Below are 25,474 nucleotides of genomic sequence, written 5' to 3'. Positions count from 1 at the left end.
TGTAACCACCCTCCACACGGCCACACCGGATGATGCGGGATATCTATATTCCACCCCCTTAACAGTGACCCAATTACGGGAGGCGTGCGAGAAGATCACACCGTTCCTCCCCACCTCAGACCCCCACCATTTCTTTGCCACAGTTAGACATCAGGCGCACATGTATGTCCTGGACGAGAGAGAGCATGTAAAGCTCATGGTTTTAAGTTTAGATCCGTCGGTAGCAGCAGCCCTTCCCGACCCACAGAACGTAGGAGGAGGCACCCTTGCAGAAATGCATACTGCGATCGGGTATAACCGGGGTGACCCCGTAGATGGCCTCAATAAGTGTAGGCAGAAGAAGTCTGAGCACCCCACAGCGTTTGCAGGACGCCTGTGGATTCACTTCGAAGCCGTTTTTGGAGACGTAGACCGTGCCCATTTGTCCCCAGACAATAGGGCCAAATGGACACGCACCCTTATCTCCCATGCCACAGATGCAGGACAGAATGCCTGTAATTGTTATGATCCCTCAGAAGAGGCCCATAACGAGAAGTGGGTGGTTAAAAGATTGTCCCGCGTTTGGGAGCAGTCTGTTCACAATCAACCCGCCGCTAAAACCACAGAGGAAAAGCAAGCCGCCGCAGACATGCAGGCAGTAAAAGCCACACCTCACAACCCCGCCTGGGTAAATGAGGGAAAGAACAGCCCCCCAACAAAATCACAAGAATGTTACAACTGCAGACAGTTGGGACATTTTGCAAAAGAGTGCAATGGCCCCAAAAAGCCACAGAGAGCCCAACAGACAGGCACTCTGATTAAGTAAAAGGCAGAGCCCATCCATAGCGTTAGCACCTGTTCGGATCAGACGGACTTGACCGAAACAGACTGACGGTGTACGGGCTCCCCCAGTTGGGTCTGCGATACCCTTTGGCATAGGTCAGGACGACCCGTAGTCGCAGCGAAGATTCGGGGACAGCCTATCGAGTTTCTTTGGGTCACAGGAGGGTCCCGCACCACCAAAAATTCCTCCACCCTTTTTCAAAGGGACACGTGGCCCACTACAGCCACTATCACCCTCAGCAGCTTTACAGGCCACTCACAGCAGGGACACATCACAGCCCCTGTATCCATTCAAATAGGAACCATAACCACAAAACACCCCGTAGTTTTAGTAGACCTGCCTCACACAGCAGAACACATCCTGGGAATTGATTTTATGAATTCCCACCACCTATCCTTCGATCCAGTCAACCAGTGTGTCTGGAAGATGGCGAAATCCGCTAGAGCCCCCGCAAGGCTCAACATAGGGGTCTATATGAACAAAATTAGCGCAGTCGGCGAATTTTGGTTCAACCCCACCACGCTTAGCACGGACCAGCAGGTTAGGGCAGTCCTGCAAAAGAACAGGGCAGCATTCGCGACCCACAAGCACGACTGTGGACGGATGACTGGCTCCGTACAAGTAACAGGACCGGACCTTAGACCCCCAAAACAGGACGGATTCCCCCTAGAAGCAGAGGGAGAAATCCTAAAAGTTATAGAGCGCTTATTAGAGCAGGGCGTACTAAGACCGGTAGCCTCTACTAATAATGCCCCGATTTGGCCAGTGAGAAAGCCCGACGGATCATGGCGCCTGACCATTGATTATCGGGAACTCAATAAAGTCACCCCCCGCAGCAGCCCCCACCGTAGCAACAAGTCCCGAGACCATGCTCAAGCAGGAACTCAATTCCCGCTATTTCACGGTTTTGGATATCAGTAATGGATTCTGGTCCATTCCATTGGCAAAGGCTATTTGCCTTCACCTTTAAAGCACAGCAGTACACGTGGACATGCCTGCCACAAGGATTCCACAACTCCCCCTCCATTTTCCACCGACAGCTGGCAAATGGACTAGCAAACTTTTCTCGCCCCGAATGTCTGGTACAGTATGTAGATGATCTACTACTGCAGACAGACACTAAGGAAGAGCACATTGAGCTTCTGTCCAAACTCCTGGAATTGTTACATTCCATTGGCTGTAAAGTCAACCCCAAAATGGCCCAGATTTTGGAAGAAAAAGTGGTATATTTGGGAACAATTATCACTCATGGTAAACGCGAGATCGATCATAAAAGAATTGACTCGATCGCTAAATTGCCCCTTCCCCAGAACATTTCAGCCCTCCAGTCGTTTTTAGGACTGGTTGGCTACTGCCGAAAGCACATTGACGGTTTCGCCAGCAAGGCAGCGCCCCTCTCAGACCTCCTAAAGAAAGGAGCCCCCTGGGAATGGCTTCCGCAGCATACGGATGCTGTGGACTCGTTAAAACAGGCACTCATAGCCGCCCCCGCACTACAAGTTCCAGACCCGCTTTCCCCTTACGCCATCGAGGTAGCGACCACAGACCGCACCCTTTCAGCTGTGCTACTCCAGGAACGGCACGACCAGTTAAGACCCGTAGCTTATGCTTCCCGACTTTTAGATGCTGTGGAGCAGGGATTTTCAGCCTGTGGGAGGCACCTGCTCGCAGTTTTCTGGGCAGTCCAGTACTTTTCATACATTACCAGACTGAACCCCATCACCATTCTGACCGAATACACCCCACCCAACCTTTACTGGACGGACGACTCAAGGACGGTACCGTCAGCCAAATATGCGCAGCTAGATGGACCCTTCTCTTGCAGGGACGGGACATCACAGTAAAACGGACAAAGACGCACACATACTTAGCGGACAATTTGCAGTACCCCGGAACCCCCCATGAATGTGAAATCATCTCGCCACACCACAATACAGTCCCCTTTATAGCTAACCCCCCCCCCCCAGAAAGATAGGAAATTCATCTCAGAGCTCCCCGCACACGGACACGTGTGAACCCATTAAGATTTATGTGGATGGATCTTCCGCAGTCTGAGATGGGCAACGCATAACAGGTTGCGGGATCTATGTTGAGAACATGCAGGGACGCGCCCTCGAGGAAATAGAATTAAAACTCCCCGGGCACTTAGGCGCGCAGGCAGCAGAGCTTGCGGCCATTGCATACATAGTAGACCACCCAGATTCCTTCCCCAGCCCAGCAGACATATACTCGGACAGCCTCTATGTCTGTAACAGCCTTACAGAATTTCTGCCCTGTGGGAAGCAAGAGGATTTGTTTCTGCAGATGGGAAACCCCTCCCCTCAGCCCCATTACTCCGCCATATTTTAGAAAAAGCCCAGAACAGGACGTTTGGGATCATAAAAGTCCGCAGCCACCATCGTTCCTCCCCCCTGGAAATGTAAAAGCCGACGCGCTGGCTAAAGCAGGTTCCAGACATGGGTATTTTTGGAAACCCCCCAAAAGCACGCCAGTGAGTGCGCCAGTGAGTGCAGTTCAGGTCACGCAGACTAGAATTGAGGATCTAGTAGAAGCCCAGAAACAGGACAGCAATCTCTCGGTGATTGTAAAAGGAAAGTATCCCACCTCCAAGAGAGGTTCAGAAATACACTGACCACACATGACGGTGTGGTGCTAAAGGACACCCTTTATGTAGTTCCTGAGCAGGATAGGAACCAATTGATTTGTTTGTACCATGATGGTCATGGAAACCAGAGAATCGATCCCACTACAGCCCACCTCAAACAGCTTTGTTGGTGGCCAAATCTCAAGGAAGATGTAAGCCATTACATTAAGAATTTCCTTATCTGCGCGCAGAACAACCCCGACAGATATGCCAAAAAGGCCCAACTCAGCCACACCCGACCCGTTAACGGCCCCTGGACTAACCCCCAGATTGATTTTATAGGTCCATTGCCCCTTGCAGGAATGGCTATAAATATGTACTGGTGGTCATAGACACTTTTACTAAATGGGTGGAAGCATTTCCAGCCCGCACCAACACCGCGAAAACCACAGCCAAGATCCTAACCCACCACATCTTTACAAGATGGGGACTCCCCCGCAGTATTGAATCGGACCAAGGTTCTCACTTTACGGGACGCGTCATGCAGAACGTCCTCACGATATTTGGCATCACCCAAAAATTCCACATTGCGTATCACCCACAGTCGAGTGGTATCGTGGAGCGCATGAATCGGACCCTAAAAACCACCCTCAGAAAAATGGTCCAGCAGAACAACACCACTTGGGACTCAGTCCTCCCTTTTGCGCTGATGTTTTTGCGTAACACTGTTTCCACCTCCACAGGTTACACCCCACACACTCTCATGACTGGACGCCCCATGAAAGGAACAGAATACTTGTTAGGTTCAGACCTGACCAGCCCTGAAGTAATGGCCCTCACACACGAGAAAGCCATGGAGCAATTAATTGCAAATGTAAAAACGGCTCAGTTAGCAGCCGCAGTAAAACTGGGCACCAAAAAGAAACAGAGCAAGGCTTGTTTCGATAAGGCAGTGCATGCAACGGAGTATGATATTGGACAGCAAGTGATGCTGTCTGTATATAACCCCAGCACATTCCTGTCTCCAAAATACTCGGGTCCGTACTCCATTGCGGATAAAGTAAGCCCATCAGTTTACAAAATAAAATACCCAAATGGTAAGACTGCGTGGTTTCATATAAACCAGTTAAAGGCTTATGGAACACAGTCGAACCACGCACACCACGTCATGCTTGACGCAGCAGACCACACCCCGCCCACAGCCAACGTAACCAGACCAACCCCCACCACGTCCAGCCCAGACACGGACTCGCCCTCGACTCCACCCCCAAAATCTACACTCCGCCCCGGAACGCCCACAGACTGCAGCAGCAGAGACAGCGACTGTGACTTGGACGAGGGCCACAGCACGCCTCCCTACTATCCCCATGCAACCGGACCCACACCCAGCGACTCCGACTACGATCCCAGTGATCCCTTCCTGATCACTTTTCTAAACAAATCCCACCACCGACCACCGAACCACACGGACGACCCTGACTTTGTCCCCACACAACTCGACACAACTCATTGGCACCGCGACAACTCCTACAGACTCGTCCGCAACGACGAGAGCGACCCCCAACTCACACCAAGCAGCCCTTTCAGCCCTAATCCACTCCAGAGTTTGGCACCCGGGAGAAGGTGACGACCTCGGGTCTGACTCCCAAACCGCCAACCCCTTTGCGACCCTGTTCGCAACCGAGAACTGAGGTGTCCACATGATGTTTAAAGGAAACGCTTGGGAAAAGTGTTGTCCTTCCTGATGGAACCTGCAGGATGTTTTATGTTGTTTGTACGTTTGTTTCGTGTTGTTCGTCCGACAGGAGAATTTTTTTCCCAGCCGCTTGTTCAGCGGTACCAACTTATCTGCAGATACCTGGTCAACAGACCACACGCTTGTTCAGCGGAACTAGCTTGTCTACAGACACTGGTCAAGAGACCACACGCTTGTTCAGTGGAACTAGCTTTTCGGCTGGTACTTGTTCGAGTATCAGACGCCCGATCGTAACTGCTCTTCTGGTTCAAAGGATAGAACCACTATGGCAGCCCCACCACGATGACTACATTTTCCCCCGTTCTTGTCGGTTGCTCAGGCAGTGGAGAAACGGCGTGAGACCCGCCCTGCCTGGGGACCCCCCTGTTGGTCAAACACGCTCGGGTAGGGGAGATACGGCATTGGTAGCCGTCCTACCCGGGGACTCCATCCAAATCTTACCCGTCGCGGCCCATACGCACCTCATTTGACATTTTTCATTTCAAAAAGTTTTTATTTGTTTAGGCGACCTTTAGGTTGCTGCCATCTGCTATTTACATCCAGGAACATTTGGATGATAAATCAGCACTGGTTCATGATTGGGAAGTGTGCTGTGTCCTAAAATTTGTTTTGAAAAAAAATGAGGGAGTCACACATAGTGACCAATTATAAGGGAATAATTGGCACCAAAGGACAGACACACTAGCATACCGGATATTGAACAAAGATAGTTACAGATACTATGCTTGTTTTACAGAACTCCAGAAGCTCCAGGATCGGAGAAAATAAAGAGCACTCAAAGAAAGAGGACAGCCATGAGGACTTCCTTCATCGTGATCAACATCTTTTTATTGGACATTTGGTTGCGCGTGAACTCGAACCCCATGACTTCAAACCTCCCAGCCGTTAATGTTTCACTGCCCCGCAGTACCCAGAGCCCACTCACCAGCGACACTGCATCTTCCTGGTGTGCCAGGTTCATAACCTGGTACTCCCTGTCCTACGTGATCGAAGCACTGTTAGCGTTGGCGATACTCTGCTGTGCAGTGCAGACTATGCGCCTACGTAAGTGGAGAAGGAGAGCGTACCGCGCTCGAACCCCGGTATATCGGATCAGATCCCCTATATTCGGTTACGACCAGACCCCCCGACCCCTGCGATCTATAATAAAAACAATAAAGTGCATTCACTTGCGTTATTGCTGTAAATAAAAAGATGTACAAAACCTTTATGGAAAAAAAACCCTTGTATGATCCTGAGCTTGACTGCCAAGCCAAGAAAGATTATATGGAATGATGTGAGTTTGTTGTATGTTTTAGGAAGATAGGATAATGCAATGTTTAGCGAGTATAGTGTAATAAGGATAAATTAGAGGTTCCACGTTTGTTACTTTGTAATGCGTGTCCCTATCTGACATAGCGCCCTTAGAATTGTTAGGTAAAAATGTTTGTGCCTAGCTAGGGTCAGAGCAGAGGCCATGTAGGCGGTGTCCCCCCCCCCCCCCCCCCCCAGTCAGGGAATGGAAAGTAACAAAGTGATGTGATTCTTCACGCTTCGCGTTTGGATCACTAGCAGGGAATGTAGCCACGTAAAATGGCTGATTCCCGATTAGAATGGTCAAACCCCGATCTAAAATGGCGAACGGAAGAGGCTGATGGGAAAATCAGCCAACAGGACTCAAACGGACAGCTGCAGGTAAAACAGTGTATTCGCCTCTGGGGAAGTCAGCCCAGACCGATACCTGCAGCCATCAACATCACAACAACCCAGCCATCTGCATAGTAAGCAGCCATCCCCGGGAACAATTGCTACAAATTAGCAATTGAAAGCCGACCCAGACCTTTCGGCGCCAGCAGGGGCTGACACAAAGAAAGGTAAACGACCACCCCCCGATCAAGGAATCGCCCCATTGTTGGAGCATATCGAACCAAGTGATTGGGACCAAGTCCAATCACTTGGAACCAGGTACGAGGCCCGCCCCGAGAGGCGGGAAGCCCCTGGGGACTATAAGAATAGGGGCCAAGTTCAACTCGACCCTTCTTCTCCTGCTCGCAACCTTCGAGACCCTTCGACAAGAAAACTGTAAGTCTTACTCCAGCGATCGCTACCAGATAGGCGCTCCTGACTATCGACTTGTACCAGCTTTTGAATCCCGCAGGCTCAGAACCAATTCGAAAGACCATTCGTTTCCCTGACCTGGTGGGCCATTTCCAAAATTAAGTATTAGCCTTTAGTGGTAGGTAGTAGTCTAGAAGTAGGATTATTGTATAAGTATTAATTGCTGTATATAATAAATGAGCGTTGATTTAACTCTTACTAAGCGGTGTGTTGCATTATTAATCATTACTTGGACTTGAACCACGTGGCGGTATCAGAAAGATACCTGGCGACTCATGAGCAAAGGTGACAGAATTAGAGCAAATAAAACTAAGGCTAAAACGAGCAACACTGCTCCCTGGGCTGTTGGAGGCCTCCCCGCCCTAAAATCCCACAGCTGCCCCGTCTCTGACTGCTGTTGCTCTTCCTGTTTCTCCTTGCATTCCCGACAGTACCCACCACTGAGCTCCGGGCATGCCAGCTAATCAGATTGGGCAGCAGCTCTCTCGGGCAGAACTTCCTCCCACTGAGGGGGGGTCCTTATTTAGCTCTCCAGCAATGCTTTATGGCTGTGAGGCGAACTTCTTCCAGGTGCATTGGCTTCCTTCTGTGGGTGGGGTGGGGCAAGTTCCTCCCAAACCACAGCCCGTAAGGTGTGTGAATGGACTTTGAGGCTTGAAATTGCACACAATCAGAATGGAGATGCAAATGATATTAAAATAATTCTCAGGGAAAAAAGTATGCGAATTGTGCAAATGAGGTTAAGTGGAGTCCTTGATGCATATTGGGCTCACAGCAAACATACTGAATAATGAAGACGTTCAAATTAAGTAATGTTGGGAGCAATGTGGAGATAAAGGTGCCTCCAGGCCATAATATGATTCCAAAAGTGCTTGATAGTAATGGAGAAAATTCTGGTCCTGCTCCTCATCATGAAGTTCTGATTTGGGATGTCTGGGGAAAATAGCTTTTGTTGTGAAAATCACCTTTCAAACATAAATGAAATTCTTGCTCACTGTACAATTTCTAAATTTGAAAAAGCAGAACCACACAAACTATACACAGCTCTCAACGTATACCATAGCCGACACCCAGCACCAAGTAACCACATCCTTGTTCTCTGTTTACAATGATGAAAGTGAATAATCATTATCTACAACTCAAAAGTTTTCACCAGACGCAACATACTGCTGCTCCCTAATTGCAAAATGGACTTTTAAGAAGACACTCCAGCCGGGGAAAGCAGCCTCTCAGCTGCTACCCTGCAAAAGCCAAGAATTGTATAGGTCTCAATGAGATTGTCTCTTATTCTTCTAAACTTCAGAATTAATATCGACCCATTCTACTCATTCTCTCCTCATAGGATAGCCTTCTCCTCCCAGGTGTAAATCTAGTGAACACCCGTTGCCTCTCTAAGGCGATAGATCCTTCTTTTGTTTCAGTAATAAGTCTTACAGCAACCAGGTTAAAGTCCAACAGGTTTATTTGAAATTACAAGCTTTTGGAGCGTTGCTCCTTCAGCAGGTGAAGTCAGGTGACGACTTTACCAGATGAAGGGGCAGTGCTCTGAAAGCTTGTGATTTCAAACAAACCCGTTGGACTTTAACCTGGTGTGAGACTTCTTACTGTGCCCACCCCAGTCCAGCGCCGGCGATCTCCACATCATGGCTTCTTTTGTTAAGTTTACCGAAACTGTACTCCCAGTATGGCCTCATCAAAGTCCCATATAATTGCAATGAGAATTATTTACTCTTGTACTCCAAACCTCTAGGAAATAGAATAATTTGCACTCCTTGTTGGACAATGTACCTGACTGTTAAACTCTGTGATTCGTGTACAAGGACACACTCATACCAACTTTGTTAATCTTCCACCTTCTAAAAAATACTCTGCTTTTCTATTCTTCCTACCAAAGTGGGTAATTCCACTATAATGTAGCTCCACATTATACTCCGTCTGCCATCTCTTGCCCACTGAAACTTGTCTCGAGGAATTAAGGGCTATGGAGAGAGAGCGGGTAAATGGAGTTGAAATCAGCCATGATTGAATGGTGGAGTGGACTCGATGGGCCGAATGGCCTTACTTCCACTCCTATGTCTTATGGTCTCCATTCCTCTGCATCCATCTCATAGCTTACTTCCCCACCTAGCTTTGTATCATCAACAAACTTGTAAATCTTACACTCGATTCCCTCATCTAGGTCATTGAGATAGATTGTAATTAACTTGAGGCCCAGCACCCAACTAGTTACAGCCTGACAACCCAAAAATGTTGGTATTTTTCCAAGGGCAATGGAATATAAAATTAAGGAAGTTTCACATTAGGGCCTTAGTGAGACCACATCTACAGTGTACAGTTTTGGTCTCCTTATTTGAAAGGGGATATAAATGCGTAGGAAGCAGTTCAGAGAAGGCTCATTTGACTCATTACTGGGACCTATGAAGAAAGGTTTGACCTATACCCACTGAAGTTCAGAGGAATGTGAGGTGATCTTGTTGAAACAGAAGATGCTGAAGGGAAATAGTTGGGTGGATACTGGGAGGATGTTTTCTCTTGTGGGAGAGACTAAAATTAGGGGACACGATTTAAGAATATGAGGAGCCCCTTTTTAAGACTGATATGAGGAGAATTATTTTCTCTGAGGGTCGTTAGTCTGTGGAATTCTCTTCCCCAGAAAGCAGTGGAGGCTGGGTCAATGAATTTATTCACCGCAGAGTTAAACAGATTTTTGGTCGGCAAGGGAGTCGAGGATTATGGGGGGCAAACAGGAAAGCGGAGTTGAAACCACAATCAGGTCAGCCACAATTTTATTGAATGGTGGAGCAGGTTTGAAGGGTTGAATGTCCTACAAATGCGCCTGAGCCATACATTCCTATTAACCACTTTAAGTTCCTCACTCTCATTAATGCAATGGTTCCCCACTAATTCTGGGACTTTTTTCTGTTTTCTGCTGTGAAGACATCTCTGCCATTCTCGTACTCCCCCATTATTATTTCTCCTGTCACTGCCTCCAAGGAACCCACATTTACTTTATTCCTTTTTCCAGAATTGTAAAAGTCTCGCAATCTGTTTTTATATTTCTTGCTAGTTTACTCTCATTCTGTTTTATCCTTCTTGACCAATTTCTTCCTCGTCCTTGGCTGAATTTTAAAATCCCCCCCAATCCTCAAACTTATTACTTTAGCTAGTTTGTATTCCTTTAAGTTTCAAAGATTAAACTAATTGAGCTGTTTACGACGATTAAAAGATTCCAATGGCTAGATAGAAAATATTTCCTTCAGAAGGCTGAAAGTAGGAAACTAGAGATTTATTCATTTTTCTTGTGAAGAAATTACTAGAATCTGTTATAGGGACAGAGTGACTGACAATGGGCGGCACGGTGGTGCAGTGGTTAGCACTGCTGCCTCATGGCACCGTGAACCCGGGTTTGATCCCGGCCCGTGTGGAGTTTGCACATTCTCCTCGTGTCTGTGTGGGTCTCACCCCCACAACCCAAAGATGTGCAGGGTAGGTGGATTGGCCACACTAATTTGCCCCTTAATTGGAAAAAAATAATTGGGTACTCTAAATTTATTTTAAAAAAGAATGACTGAGGACTTGGTCAAACATGAGCTGGTGAGAGAAAGTCAGTCCAGGTGGTTCCACATAAGAAGCTGTTAACAAAAGTAAAAGCGTGTCAATTTGGAGGCAGTTTATTGACATTGGTAGCAAATTGGTTTGAGGTAGCAGAAGTGAGGATAATAGATCTACACTCCAATTGGCAGTATGTGACCAATACTATTTCCTAGGGGGTTTATGTTTGGACCTCTTCATTTCATCATCAATGACTGAGATAAAGGAATAGGGAACCACACATCCAAGTTTGTTGATGGCACAAAATTACATGGCACAAGGTGTAGATCAAATCAGAAAGTTGCAAAGCCACATTGATAGATTAGGTGAGTGGGCAAAACTACTCATCTGGAATTCCATGTCTGAAAGTCAGAGATAATCCACCTTTGACCCAAATATGATTTGTCAGTGTAAGATCAAGGACGTGCACCAAATCAAACCTATTGAGTAGCTTCATATGATGCACTTTTGCTAATGGCTGAAGACATCAATCCAAGAGGAGCAGGTCATGCCCACAAGTGTCACATATGAAGGTGTAATTCTCCCAGGTTGCTTTGAGCCTTCATGTCACATTGGCATGAATTCTTGGAGCTGAACTTTGGGCGCTCTGCAGGTTCTCTTGCTCTGTCTCCCTCCCCATATGGAAAATCCTTGGGTGTACATCTGTCTTCCATCCTGTGACTGTGTCCAAGCCAGTGAAGTCACTTCTACTGGATGTGTATCAGCATACTCAGGCTTTGAGAGAATTTGCGACTTTGTCCTGCCATGAGATGTGCCCATAATGTACTGCGGACAATGAAGAGGAACATTCTTCCGTCCTTCTTCCATCCTTGATGGTTGGAATTCATCCATGTTTCACAGTATACAATAAGATGCTGCTAACAGATATGCCTCATACACCAGCATTTTGCTGCTGAGGGGCAGATTGATGTTAGTCTGTACACATTTTTTGAGTTAGCCAAAGGTGCTTAGCTGCTTTCCCTATCTGTGTATGAGTTCTGCGTCATGAGACAGACTGTACCAAGTACTAATAAGGTATATTAAAATGGCAAGAAGTTAAGAACTGGAGATTTAAGGTTCAAGTACTGAAAGGGTTGGATGGTCTACATCTGCTCCTATGTCTCTAATACCAGACTTACAGGTGGGTTTAGGAGGGGTGACTTTGATCCAGAGACAGATTTTGATACATTTTTGAAGTGGAGAGGTGGCGAGGCAGATGGGTTGGGGAGAATTGGGGCTGAGGTATTAAAAATTATTCTTTCATTTAATGTACGCATCACTGGCAAGGCCAGCATTTGTTACTCATAGAACTTCTACAGTGCAGAAGGAGGCCATTTGGCCCATCGAGTCGGCACTAACCCTCTGAAAGGGCATGCTACCCAGCCCCACTCACCCGCCTTATCCCCACCCTAACCTGCACATCTTTGGACACTAAGGCAATTTTGCGTGGCCAATCGACCTAACCTGCACATCTTTGGAGTGTGAGGAAACCGGAGCACTGGAAGGAAACACATACAGACATGGGGAAAAAGTGCAAACGCTACACAGACAGCCACCCAAGGCTGGAATTGAATCCGGATCCCTGGCGCTATGAGGCAGCAGTGCTAACCACTGTGCCGCCGTATCGCCCATCCCTAATTGCCCTTGAACAGAGTGGCTTGCCAGACCATTTCAGAGAGCAGTTAAAAAGGAGTCAACCCATGTTGCTGTAGGCCAGATCAGGTAAGGACGGCATATTTAACATGCAAATGTGGACCAGGCGGAATGGCACCTGAAGGTCTCCGGGGCCATCGGCGACCCCTGGGTGGTCAAGGTAAGTGCAGGGTGGCTCCCTGGCCCTCCCCCTGGAATGTGACACCTTGGCACTGCCATGCTGGTACTGCCAAGCCAGCAGGAATACTGCCTGGGTGCCAGTGCCAAGGTTCAGGGGCACCGGGGGGCCATGCTCATGAAATGAGGATGGAGAGGGGTTTGAAGGGTGGGAGAGTGCAGGGCAGGTAAGTAGGAGGCTCTGGGAGGTTAGAGAAGTGGTGGGTGGGGGTCCTGGAAGGGAGTGCTGCAAGGGGGCTTAGGGAGGCCTGAAGAGGTGGGACCCCTGGGGACCCCTTAGCAGGGTGTTCTCACTTGGGGGGGGGGGGGGGGGGTAGTGTCCATGTATGTGTGGGGTGACATTTCCCATGGGTGCCGGGTGTGGGGGGCCCCCACAAGCTCATTTAGAGAATGGGGCAACCTTTCAAAATGGCAGCCCGACATCCGAGTTCTAAAAAAAATTCTAACTATGGGTGAAACCGGTGCGAAACTCCCCAGGGCCCCAAAAAGTGACTAAATGTCATTGAACAGCGGTGGGAAACTCTCCGGAACCCCCTGAAAGGCCCGCCACAAATTAACTTCGAAATTTTCTGGGAGAATCGCAAGCCCAGTGGGTGGCAGAGGCAAAAGCGATTGGCATCAGTAGTCAGGTCGAGTGCGGGCAGACTTTTCTGTTTCCCAGATAACTTTAGGCAAATATAGAAGCAAATGGTTTCTGTCCACGCCCTGGTGAAAAACACCTGAATTATATTGACCCTGATAAAGGTGGAATGGGACAACACCCATGTAAAGTATTCGAGAGAGGGAGAGGTAAAATGTTGCCTGACAAGTTGGGCGAGGACTTGTCCCAGATGTGTTGCTAAGTAACTAATGTATTCGCCATCCTCCCTGACTGCGGGGGGCGGGGGAGTGAAAGGAGAAGACTATCCGTTGGTGATGTTGCACCACAAAATGCCACTTCTGATCACAGTCGCCCCTTGGTCGAGCGACTTGCGGTAAAGATCCCAAACTCTGAGCGAGCGGTCACGCCTCAAATTAAGGTCGAGCTGTTTTTTTAAAAAAAAGGGAGGCACACGCTCACCGCGACACTGGAACCGCTGCCAGCAAAGAGGAATCCAGGAAGAGTTACATATGGTCAGCGGAAAGTTTCTGACGCTCTTCGTTTTGGGGAGGGGGAGGTAGCTGGCAAAAAAAAAATAAAACTTGGAGGAAGTTTTGGGGAAAGTAACATTGGCGCCAGGACAATGTTGCACTTTCGGACAGCCACGACCTGCACCATTGCTGAATCACCACAGCCCGCCAGGAAGGTAAGTCACTTTTGTCAGGTGTGCCTGAACGCCATTCGAGGCGTGAGAGGATTTTCATGTTTCCACCTCGAGCTGTTCAAAGTGAACGTTTCGCTTCGAACCGGCTGCTGGGAAATTGGGTTGTTTTATTTTGTTTTTGTTTCTGCTTTCAACGTTTGAGGATAAACTTTACCAGGTTGTTCTGTTGGGGTTTCTTCTTTTTATTTTAGGGTCACATTCGAAGGGTCCGCCTGACCCTCCACGCGGACGGAAACCACAGCTCAGGCCGAGATGAAGCCGAGAGCAGCGGGAAAGCAGAATTGGTCAGTAAGGTCCAGCGGTGTCACTGTTTCTGTTTGCATTCCATCAGAATTAATGCTGCAAGTCGGGGGTCGGGGTCGGGGTGGCGCCCCCCCCCCCCAATATTGGCCTGGAGTCTCCCAGAATGAGGCATCAGTCACCCAGATAGTACTGCAAAAAATATATTGCTGCTGATAGAATTGTGTTTTTTCATTCAACTTTTTAAATTGAGTAAGAAGTGTTGCAACACCAGGTTAAAGTCCCAACAGGTTTGTTTCGATATCGCTAGCGCTCCGAAAGCGAGTGACATCGAAACAAACCTGTTGGACTCTTTACCTGGTGTTGTAAGACTTCTTGCTGTGCTCACTCCAGTCCAACGCCGGCATCTCCACATCATTTTAAAATTGAAGTATTGGCGAACTTTTAAAAATAAAGGGCTCCTTGGATGTGTCCTGACTATTTGTGAATTAGGAAATTTTAAGCAGTCCCTCCGCAGTCAGGCTCTCACGCCCGCGTGCCCAGACTGGAGGAACAGCACCTCAAAGAAAGGTACAGCACAGGAACAGGCCCTTCGGCCCTCCAAGCCTGCGCCGACCATGCCCGTCTAAACTAAAATCTTCTACACTTCCGGGGTCCATATCCCTTTATTCCCATCCTATTCATGTATTTGTCTTTCGATTAGGCACATCACAGACCTCCGGGCTTAACGCTGACTTCAACAACGTCCGACTCTGAACTCTCGCCTTCACCCCATTCTCATTTTTCTCAATTCAGTTTCATTTTCTTCCATCAATCTTTTTTTCCCCTCACCACTGTCCCTCCCTCACTCCATCCAACTTGGCCCATCTGTTTTCTGTTCCTATTTGTCCTTTGACACACTGCTCACCTTTGTTCTGCCATTGACACATTCTGATCTCTTAATGTGCTATTATCATGTTCCCGTCTGGACCTGGAAAAATTTATTAATTTTGCATGCAATGTCCACCCCTCTATCACCTTCATATGGTCCATCTCCGACACTTCCCTTCCTTGACCTTTATATTTCAATTCCTGCGGACAGACTCCACTAATATCCATTAAAAACCCACTGACTCCCACAGCTACCTCTACTACCGCTCTTCATACCCCACACCCTGTAAGGACTCCATCCCAATGTCCCAGTTCCTTCGCCTCTGTCGCATCTGTCCCGATGATGCCACTTTGCAAAACGGTGCTGCTGGCATGTCTTCTTTCTTCCTTAATCGTGGTTTCCCACCCACTGTGGTCGACCATGTTCAACCCATTTTCCGCACTTCTGCCCTCAACCCCTCCCTCCCAGGACCAGGATAGGGTCCCCCTTGTCCTCACTTTTCACCCCACCAGCCTCCGCATACAAAGAATCATCCTCCGCCAACTTCAGCATGATTCCACCACCAAACACATCTTCCCCTCATTCCCCTGTAAGCATTACACAGGGACCATTTCCTCCAGGATACCCAGGTCCACTCCTCCATTACGCGCTGCACTTCACCCTCTTCTCACAGCACCTTCCCGTGCAATCACAGAAGAGGTAACACCGGCACCGTTACCTCCTCCCTGCCACCATCTCAGGCCCTAAACACTCTTCAAGTGTTCACCCTAACGCCGGCATCTCCACATCACTCTTCAAGTGAGGCAGCGCTTCACGTGCACCTCTTTCAATCTGGTCCATTGCATTTGCTACTCCCAACGCGGTCTACTCAACAGTAACACCATAGAATTTACAGTGCAGAAGGGGGCCATTTGGCCCATTGAGTCTCCACTGGCCCTTGGAAGGTCTGTCCGCAGGCAGGACCCAGACCTTCCTGTCCCTTGCCATTTCAACTCCCTGTCACATCCACATGTCTATCATTGGCCTGCTGCAATATTCCAGTGAAGCCCAGCGCAAACTGGAGGAACAGCGCCTCATCTTCCGATTAGGCACGTTACAGCCTCCCAGACTTAACATTGATTTCAATAACTTCAGACTGTGAACTCTTCTTTCCACCTCCACCCCATTTTTATTTCTATCAGTTTATGTTCATTTCTTCCATTGATCTGTTTTCCCCTCACCATTGCCCCCATCCCACTTAGGCCAACTGTTCCTAGTTGCCCTTTAACACACTGCTCACCTTTGTTCTGCCATTCACACATTCTAATCTCGTTATGTGCCACTATCAGCACCCTTCTTAACCTTAATCAGTCCCATTTACATTCTCTGTCTTTCGGTCCTCTACACCTTTTGTCAATCTCCACCTATTGCTGGCCCCCTATCCAGCCCCACTACTCCACGCACCCCCTCCCCCAACTAAAGTATAAATCTGACCCTATTTCTGGTTCTTTAGCTTTGCCAGAGTCATCCAGACACGAAACGTTAGCTCCCTTCTCTCTCCACAGATGCTGTCAGACTTGTTGAGATTGTCCAGCATTTTCTGCTTTTGTTGCAAAGTCTCTGCTCATTTACAAATGGGGAGTGGGATAGTCCTGTCAGGTGTGGAATCAATGGTGTGGAAGGGACAGTTTGATGAAGGAGGTCATAGCATGGACCCTGCCCAATCAGAGTTGGCAACCCTAACTACAGTTTGGATTTGGGTTTATTGTCATGTGTACCAAGGTACAGTGAAAAGTATTGTTCTGCAGCCAGATCGTTCCATAATGAAAAACATAGGACATACAATAAATACACATCAGGTGAAGCATACAGGAGTGCTGTACTACTCGATAGAGAAGATGCATGGAGAGATCAGTTCAGTCCACAAAAGGGTCATTCAGGTGTCTGGTAACCAGGGAAGAAGCTGTTTTTGAATCTGTTAGTGTGCTCTCAGATTTTTGTATCTCCTGCTCGATGGAAGATATTGGAAGGGAGAATGACCTGAGTGGGAGGGGTCTTTGATTATGCTGCCTGCTTTCCCAAGGCAGCGGGAGGTGTAGACAGAGTCAATGGATGGAAGGCAGGTTTGCGTGATGGACTGGGATGTGTTCACCACTCTCTGTAGTTTCGTACGGTCTTGGGCCGAGCAGTTGCCATACCAGGCTGTGATGCAGCCAGTTAGGATACTTTCTATGGTGCATCTGTAAAAATTGATCAGTCAATGTGATCATGCCAAATTTCCTTAGTTTCCTGAGGAAGTATAGGCGCTGTTGTGCTTTCTTGGTCATAGCATCGACATGGGTGGACCAGGACAGATTGTTGGTAATGTGTACACTTAGGAATTTGATAACGATTATGTTGTAAATGCAGTTTTAGGTCAAAGATTTGGATTTTTAATTATCATTTATCTCATGCGCCAATATTACTGGTGCCTCGAGATAACGTTTTTATGATTCACAGCTATTAATTCACCACTTACTGGTAGGCGGACGTTGTAAAGTCTGGGACCCAGATCATACCTGTGACGAGCTGGTTTTTTACATTGTTTTGCATTTTGCTGTGGATTTGTTGCCTCGGGTTAACAGCACATTGTGGGGAGATTGCGGTAATGGCACTGGGGTCATAATCCGGGCGACATGGGTTCAAATCACCACAGCATCTGGTTGAATTCAAATTCAGTTCATAAATCTCAAATACAAGAGTATATTATCTATTGTTGTAAAAGCCCACCTGGATGACTAATGTCCCTTGAGGGAAGGAAATCTGCCATCCTTTGCTGGTCTGGCCTACATGTGACTCCTGACCCGCACTGTCCTCTTAGATGGCCGAGCAAGCCACTCAGTTCAAAGACTATTAGGCATGCTGGCCTAGCCAATGATGCCCACGTCCCCTGAAATAGCTGAATTTCCGTATGAAGGCACACATCGTTTTTCTCTAGGCTGGAGCGGGAAAAGGTTTATTTTGTAAAACCAGTGTTTCCTGTATATCACCTGTTGGAAAGATACTATGTTGCAGCTGAGATTTCAGGGATAAAGCCTGTTTGCTCAGCGTTGCTCACCTTCAGTGTTCACTGATTCACAGAAACTCTGGGACAAGGGAGTGACATGAATGCATGCTGCTATCTCCCTCTGCTACAAACAACAAAATCATTTACCAATGAGTAATGTGAGAAACACCCATTATTTTAACTTCTGCATATCTGGGGGAACCTAATTAGCATGACTGAGGTCAGTGTCCCCAACTCCCTCATTGGCACATGTGTTACACTGATGAAAAATGTGCTCTGGTTGTTATGTGGAAAAATACAGCATATAATGTACCTTCACCGGGGAAAATATACCAGCGGCAACACTCATCAGATCAGTGAGTGGATTGATAGGAGTTTCACAGGTGTTATTGTGGTGTTGTCTGCAGTGAATGATGATCCCATGGTTTAGAGTTGGTGAGAATCTTTGGTGCTAAATTCCCTCTCTCAGCGGACGGTAAAACAGGTTCCTCCTGTCCTTTTTGTTTGAGCTATGATTATGTGTTTTGGTTAGAAGTTCAGTGCTGTGATAGTAGTAATAATAATGATGATGCTTACTACAAATAGTTTCCCATTAGAGGTTACTGAACTGAGACAATGGTGCAAATCATTCACTGATTATCTGGCATGGGAGGGCTGGGCTAAAGGATGTTGCAGTTGAGCTTGAGCAATAGCTATTCAGTCACCCGCTCAATGATCTTAGCCATTCACAAAGGAAATCAGCAGAAAACTTGTGGGAATGTTAGAATTCCACAGGGATCTTGCCAGCAGTTTTTTGATGGCCCAACAGGATTGACAATCATCAAATAAAAGACAGTGTTCGGTAAATGCACATTCTAAATGTAGTTTTGGACACTCGATTTCCGAATGGATATTGATGCATTGGCGAATGTTAAGAGGAAATTAAGTGTAGGTCTGGATTTTAGAAATTGATGTTATAAAGTACCTGATCCCACTACCCACCCATAATGAAGTGCTCCTGCTGGCTGGGCATGTGTGCGTTGAGCCACAAGAAGATGATGTTTGCTTGGTAATAATGCACCCCATAGTTGAATATCTGTCAGTGCTCACTGCTTTGGATTACACATGAAGATTTGTGAAAGCATGGGGGAGCAGCCAAGACCCGGTTTGGGGGGGGGGGGGAGAGGAATGATGATTAGTAATGATCTGCACTATCTGTTCTGCTTTATTGGTATCTTATCTACGATAAATCCTTTGATCGAATGGCTTAATTCCCGCTGCCTCGGAAAGGCGACCAGCATAATTAAGGACCCCACGCACCACGGACATACTCTCTTCCACCTTCTTCCGTCAGAAAAAAGATACCAAAGTTTGAGGTCACGTACCAACCGACTCAAGAACAGCTTCTTCTGTGCTGCCATCAGACTTTTGAATGGACCTACCTACCTCGTGTTAAGTTGATCTTTTCTCTACACCCTAGTTATGACTGTAACATTACATTCTGTAGTCTCTCCTTCCTTCCCTATGTACAGTATGCGTTGTCTGTATAGTATGCAAGAAACAATACTTTTCACTGTATACTAATACATGTGACAATAAATCAAATCAAATTAATTTGTTTGTGAAAGTATCTGGAACTCTTTCACTTGGCTTCAGAAGATTGGCCACAACAACAGAATGGAAGATGGTCACACCCAGGACTTTCTGTATGGGGAAGTAGCTGGAACCGGGTGACCACTAGGGGTGGGGGGTGGCAGAGAACCAAGGCCCCACTTCAGAAATGGTTGCAAGCGTCACATGAAGATCCGAAACATTGATTTTTGTACTTGGAAATTAGGAACTGATGAAAGCGGAAAATGGTGACGCCTCCTGTGGGCTGGCATGCACCACCACGATGAGCTACGGTAGCTTGGCAACAGCCACCAAAAAGAACAACCCAGTATGTCACTTGGCAGCCTTGTGTGTAGTGCTTGTTGCAGAACCTGCCTCCTGAGGACTGGCCGTCACAACCATCAGCGAAGATGGTGCATCATTGAAGACATCCCACCTAAATGGACTGGTGTCTGCATCTCCATCATCTCTTGTGGTTGAAGGATGCCAACTCCTGCAGAAGAACTTCAGGGAGTTAGGCAATAAGCAACAAAGCAGGACCTCTAGGGTGGTAATCTCAGGATTACTCCTTGTGCCACGTGCCAGTGAGGCTAGGAACAGGAGGATAGTGCAGCTAAATACGTGGCTAAACTGGTGGTGTAGGAGGGAGGGTTTCAGATTTCTGGACCACTGGGATTTCCTCCGGGGCAGGTGGGACCTGTACAAGAAGAATGGGTTGCATCTAAACTGGAGAGGCACTGATATCTTGGCTGGGATGATTGCTAGAGTGACTCGGGAGGATTTAAACTAGTATGGCAGGGGGGTGGGAACCATAATGTTACCTTAGAAGGTGTAATAACTGAAGGGGAAATAGAGAACCAATAGAAGAGAACAGCATCACCCTCAGGCAGAGCAAAAAAGGTGACAAGTGTGAGAAGGGAGGTGGTCAATGCAGGATTGAGGGTTTTGTACCTAAATGCGCGCAGTACACGGAACAAGGTAAATGAGCTTGTTGTGCACGTTGAATTAAAAAAAAAAAAAAATTTAGAGTACCCAATTCATTTTTTTCCAATTAAGGGGCAATTTAGCGTGTTCAATCCACCTACCTTGCACATCTTTGGGTTGTGGGGGCGAAACGCACGCAAACACGGGGAGATTGTGCAAACTCCACACAGACAGTGACCCAGGGCCGGGATCGAACCTGGGACCTCGGCGCCGTGAGGCAGCAGGGCTAACCCACTGCGCCATCATCGCACGTTGAAATTGGCTGGTACGATGTTGAGGGCATCACAGAAACGTGGCTGCAAGGAGATCAGGCCTTGGATCTAAATATCTACGGGTATGTGTCCTATCAAAAGGACCGGCAGATGGGCAAAGGTAAGAAGACCCTGATGGGAGTTAGCAGTAGTCAGGATGTGGGGCAGAAAATAAATCGGGAGATAGAAAAGGCATGTAAAAAAAGGCAACATTACAATAATCATGGGGGACTTCAATATGCAGGTGGACTGGGAAAATTAGGTTGGTGGTGGATCCCAAGAAAAGGAATTTGTGGAATGTCGAAGAGATGGTTTTTTGGAGCAGCTTGTGACAGAGCCGAATAGGAAACGGACAATTCTGGATTTGGTGATGCGTAATGAGGTAGGCATGATTAGAGAACTTAAGGTAAAGGAACCCTTGGGGAGTAGTGACCACAATATGATAGAATTTATACTGCAGTTTGAGAGGGAGAAGCTGGAATCAGATGTAACGGTATTACAATTAAATAAGGGTAACTACAAAAACATGCGGGAGGAGCTGGCCAGAGTTGATTGGAAAAGGAACCTAGCAGGGAGGAGTGTGGAACAGCAATGGCAGGAGGTTTTGGTGGTTATTCGGGAGACATAACAGAAATTCATCCCAAGGAGGAGGAAATATGCTAAGGGGAGGACATGGCATACATGGCTGACGATGGAAGTCAAGGACAGCATAAAAGCAAAAGAAAAAGCATACAAAGTGGCGAGGATTGGAGTAAACCAGGGAAATCCTTGAGGATTGCCAACCTGAGTGGAGGAAAATTTCAAAAGGTAGAACAAACCCTGAATTTCCCATTTAATATATCTAACACTACATCCTACATTATCCATCATTGACTGCTTGCGTTCCTTGGAAGGAGACTACCACAGCTGTGCCAGCTCAAAAAACATTTGATTCTCTGCTTACAACCAAAACACAGACATCAGTGGCACAGCTACACCACAGGAAAGTAGGAGCTTCTGCAAACTACATTCTTGAACATAACAAGAAAAAACAAAGTGGAGCTGTGGACACACGAGAAAAAGATATGAAGGAAACAAAGGTAGTTTGAAACACAAAATTAATTTTTCATCGAGTTAACAGTGCAGAAGGAGGTCATTCGGCCCCTAGAGTCTGCACCGGCCCTTGGAAAGAGCACCCTACCCACGCCTCCACCCTATCCCCAAACCCAGTAACACCACCTAACCTATTTGACACTAAGAGGCAATTTAGCATGGCCAATCCACCTAACCTGCACATCTTTGGACTGTGGAAGGAAACCGTAGCAACCGGAGGAAACCTACGCAGACACGGGGAGAAAGTGCAAACTCCACACAGAGTTTGGAAGGTGTGACAGCAGTGCTCACCACTGTGCCGCCCCAAGTTGCTGGATGCATTGATATTGGTTTAAATAAACCGGTATAAATGGAAGTGAAAATGTCCGATGGGATTTAAACAAATCCAGATAGGAAGACTGTAACAGAGACAGATTTAAAAAGGTGTAGATGCAGAGATGTGGAATACGAGAGATCCGAATCACTATTGCCCGATTAGGACCAAGTTCAGTGAGTTAGATTAGAGATAGAGCATATGTCACCACAGTGACTGGGATAAATTCTGTTACATGTTACAAGAATTTGGATCCATTAAACCTGGAATTGTTAATTATCTGGATCATGGTCTAAAGGAAAATAAATTCAGGGGAGGCCCTTTGTGTTAGACCATAAGACAGAGGAGCAGAATTAGGCCATTTGGCCCATCGAGTCTGCACCGCCATTCAATCATGGCTGATATTTTTCTCATCCCCATTCTCCTGCATTCTCCCCACAACCCCTGATACCCTTATTAATCAAGACCCATCTATCTCTGTCTTAAAGATACTCAGTGATTTGGCCTCCACAGCCTTCTGCGGCAAAAGAGTTCCACAGATTCACCACCCTCTGGCTGAAGAAATCCCTCCCCATCTCTGTTTTAAAGGATCGTCCCTTTAGTCTGAGATTGTGTCCTCTGGTTCTAGTTTTGCCAACAAGAGGAAACATCCTCTCCACGTCCACTCTATCCAGGCCTTGCAGTATCCTGTAAGTTTCAATAAGATCCCCCCTCATCCTTCCAAACTCCAACGAGTACAGACCCAGAGTCCTCAACCGTTCCTCATACGACAAGCTTTTCATTCCAGGGATCATTCTTGTGAACCTCCTCTGGACCCGTTCCAAGGCCAGCACATCCTTCCTTAGATATGAGGCCCAAAACTGCTCACAATACTCCAAATGGGGTCTAACCAGAGCCTTATACAGCCTCAGAAATACATCCCTGGTCTTGTATTCCAAGAGAATCATGAACAAGAACTCCCAAGTCCCTTTGTGTTTCTGATTTCCTAAATATCTCCCCATTTAGAAAACAGTCTATGCCTCCATTTCTCCTTCCAAAGTGCATAAACTCACACTATTTCCACATTGTACTCCATCTGCCACTTTTTTGCCCACTCTCCTAGCCTGTCCAAGTCCTTCTGCAGCCCGCCTGCTTCCTCAATACTATCTGCCCCTGTACAGATCTTTGTATCGTCTACAAACTTAGCAACAGTGCCTTCAGTTCCTTCTTCCGGATCATTAATGTATATTGTGAAAAGTTGTGGTCCCAGCACTAACCCCTGAGGCACACCACTAGTCACCGGCTGCCATCCTGAAAAGACCCCTTTATCCCCAGTCACTGCCTTCTGCCAGTCTGCCAATCCTCTATTCATGCCAGGATCTTACCCTTAACACCAAGGGCTCTGACTTTATTTAACAGTCTCCTATGCGGCACCTTGTCAAAGGCCTTCTGGAAATCTAAATAAATCACGTCCATTGGTTCTCCTTTGTCTAACTTCCTTGTTACTTCCTCAAAGAACTCGAACAGATTTGTCAGACATGACATCCCCTTGATTAAGCCGTGCTGACTCAGTCCTATTTTACCTTGCAAGTACTTCGCAATTTCATCTTTAATTTTTTTTTAAATTTAGAGTACCCTATAATTTTTTTTTCCAATTAAGGGGCAATTTAGCATGGCCAATCCACCGAACCTGCACATCTTTGGGTTGTGGGGGTAAAACCCACTCAGACATTGGGAGAATGTGCAAACTCCACACGGACAGTGACCCAGGGAATTTCATCTTTAATAACGGACTCTAAAATCTGACCAATGACTGGAGTCAGGCTAACCGGCCTATAATTTCCAGTCTTCTGCCTCCCTCATGTCTTAAACAGTGGTGTTACATTAGCCACTTTCCAGTATTCTGGGACTGTTCCTGCCTCCAGTGATTCCTGAAAGATCACCACCAATGCCTCCACAATCTCCTCAGCTATCTCTTTTAGAACCCTGGCGTGTTTGCACATTCTCCCAGTGCCTGCGTGGGTCTCTCTCCCACATAGCAAAGATGTGCCGGTTAGGTGGATTGGCCACGTTAAATTGTCCCGAATTGGAAAAAAATAATTGGGTACTCTAATTTTTTTTAAGAACTATTTTTCATTTTCATAGAACACTTGTTTATCAATTATAAAGATATTAGAGTGGGGGAAATTGCTGATGGACTGGGTGGTTTGTTGGAGGCAGGAGGTTATATGATAAAACCTCCAGTAACCGATCCAACAAGAGTTGGCATCTCTAACCACAACCTTGAAGAGATTAAATGGATTGGGTGAACAGTGGTAAAGCAAGGCAGCACGGTAGCACAGTGGTTAGCACTGTTGCTTCACCGTGCCAGAGTCCAGGTTTGATTCCCGGCTTGGGTCACTGTCTGTGCGGAGTCTGCATGTTCTCCCTGTGTCTGCATGGGTTTCCTCCGGGTGCTTCAGTTTCCTCCCACAAGTCCCGAAAGACGTGCTGTTAGGTGAATTAGACATTCCAAATTTTCCCTCTGTGTACCCGTACAGGCGCCGGAGTGTGGTGACTGGGAGATTTTCACAGTAACCTCATTGCAGTGTTAATGTAAGCCTACTTGTGACAGTAAAGATTATTAATGAGAGTGGCTGGTGGAGGAATGGATGTTAGCTGTATAATGGCTAATTGCAGTACGTTGGATAGTCAGAGGCTTTTCCCCAGGGTAGAGGGGTCAATTACTAGGGGGCATAGGTTTAAGGTGAGAGGGGCAATGTTTAGAGTAGATGTACGAGGCAAGTTTTTTTTACACAGAGGGTAGTGGGTGCCTGGAACTCGCTACCGGAGGAGATGGTGGAAGCAGGGACGATAGTGACATTTAAGGGGCATCTTGACAAATATATGAATAGGATGGGAATAGAAGGATACGGACCCAGGAAGTGTAGAAGATTGTAGTTTAGTCGGGCAGTATGGTCGGCACGGGCTTGGAGGGCCGAAGGGCCTGTTCCTGTGCTGTACATTTCTTTGTTCTTTGTTCTTTGTACGTTGGAGGAAAGGGACATTACGAATATGCAAATCCACGGTAATAGCTATTTAAGGCGAGGGACTATGAGGGCAGGTGATTTGTTTAGAGAGACTGTCTGTGGAACCATAACCAGA

General features: G+C 47.1%; 1 protein-coding gene across 1 annotated transcript in view; it reads left to right on the top strand.

The window, feature by feature from the left end:
* Positions 1 to 13,550: 13,550 nt before the first annotated feature.
* The window catches only part of myzap (myocardial zonula adherens protein), a 139,206-nt gene continuing 127,282 nt past the window's right edge, over positions 13,551 to 25,474 (top strand). The window contains exons 1-2 of the mRNA XM_072470719.1: positions 13,551 to 13,967; positions 14,177 to 14,269. Coding sequence (XP_072326820.1) covers positions 13,905 to 13,967; positions 14,177 to 14,269 — 156 coding nt within the window. The 5' untranslated portion in view covers positions 13,551 to 13,904. The remainder of the gene's footprint in view (positions 13,968 to 14,176; positions 14,270 to 25,474) is intronic.

Source organism: Scyliorhinus torazame, chromosome 12 (genome assembly GCF_047496885.1).
Source record: "Scyliorhinus torazame isolate Kashiwa2021f chromosome 12, sScyTor2.1, whole genome shotgun sequence".
NCBI classification, from domain to species: Eukaryota; Metazoa; Chordata; class Chondrichthyes; order Carcharhiniformes; family Scyliorhinidae; genus Scyliorhinus; species Scyliorhinus torazame.
This window is presented reverse-complemented; position numbering and strand designations above follow the sequence as displayed.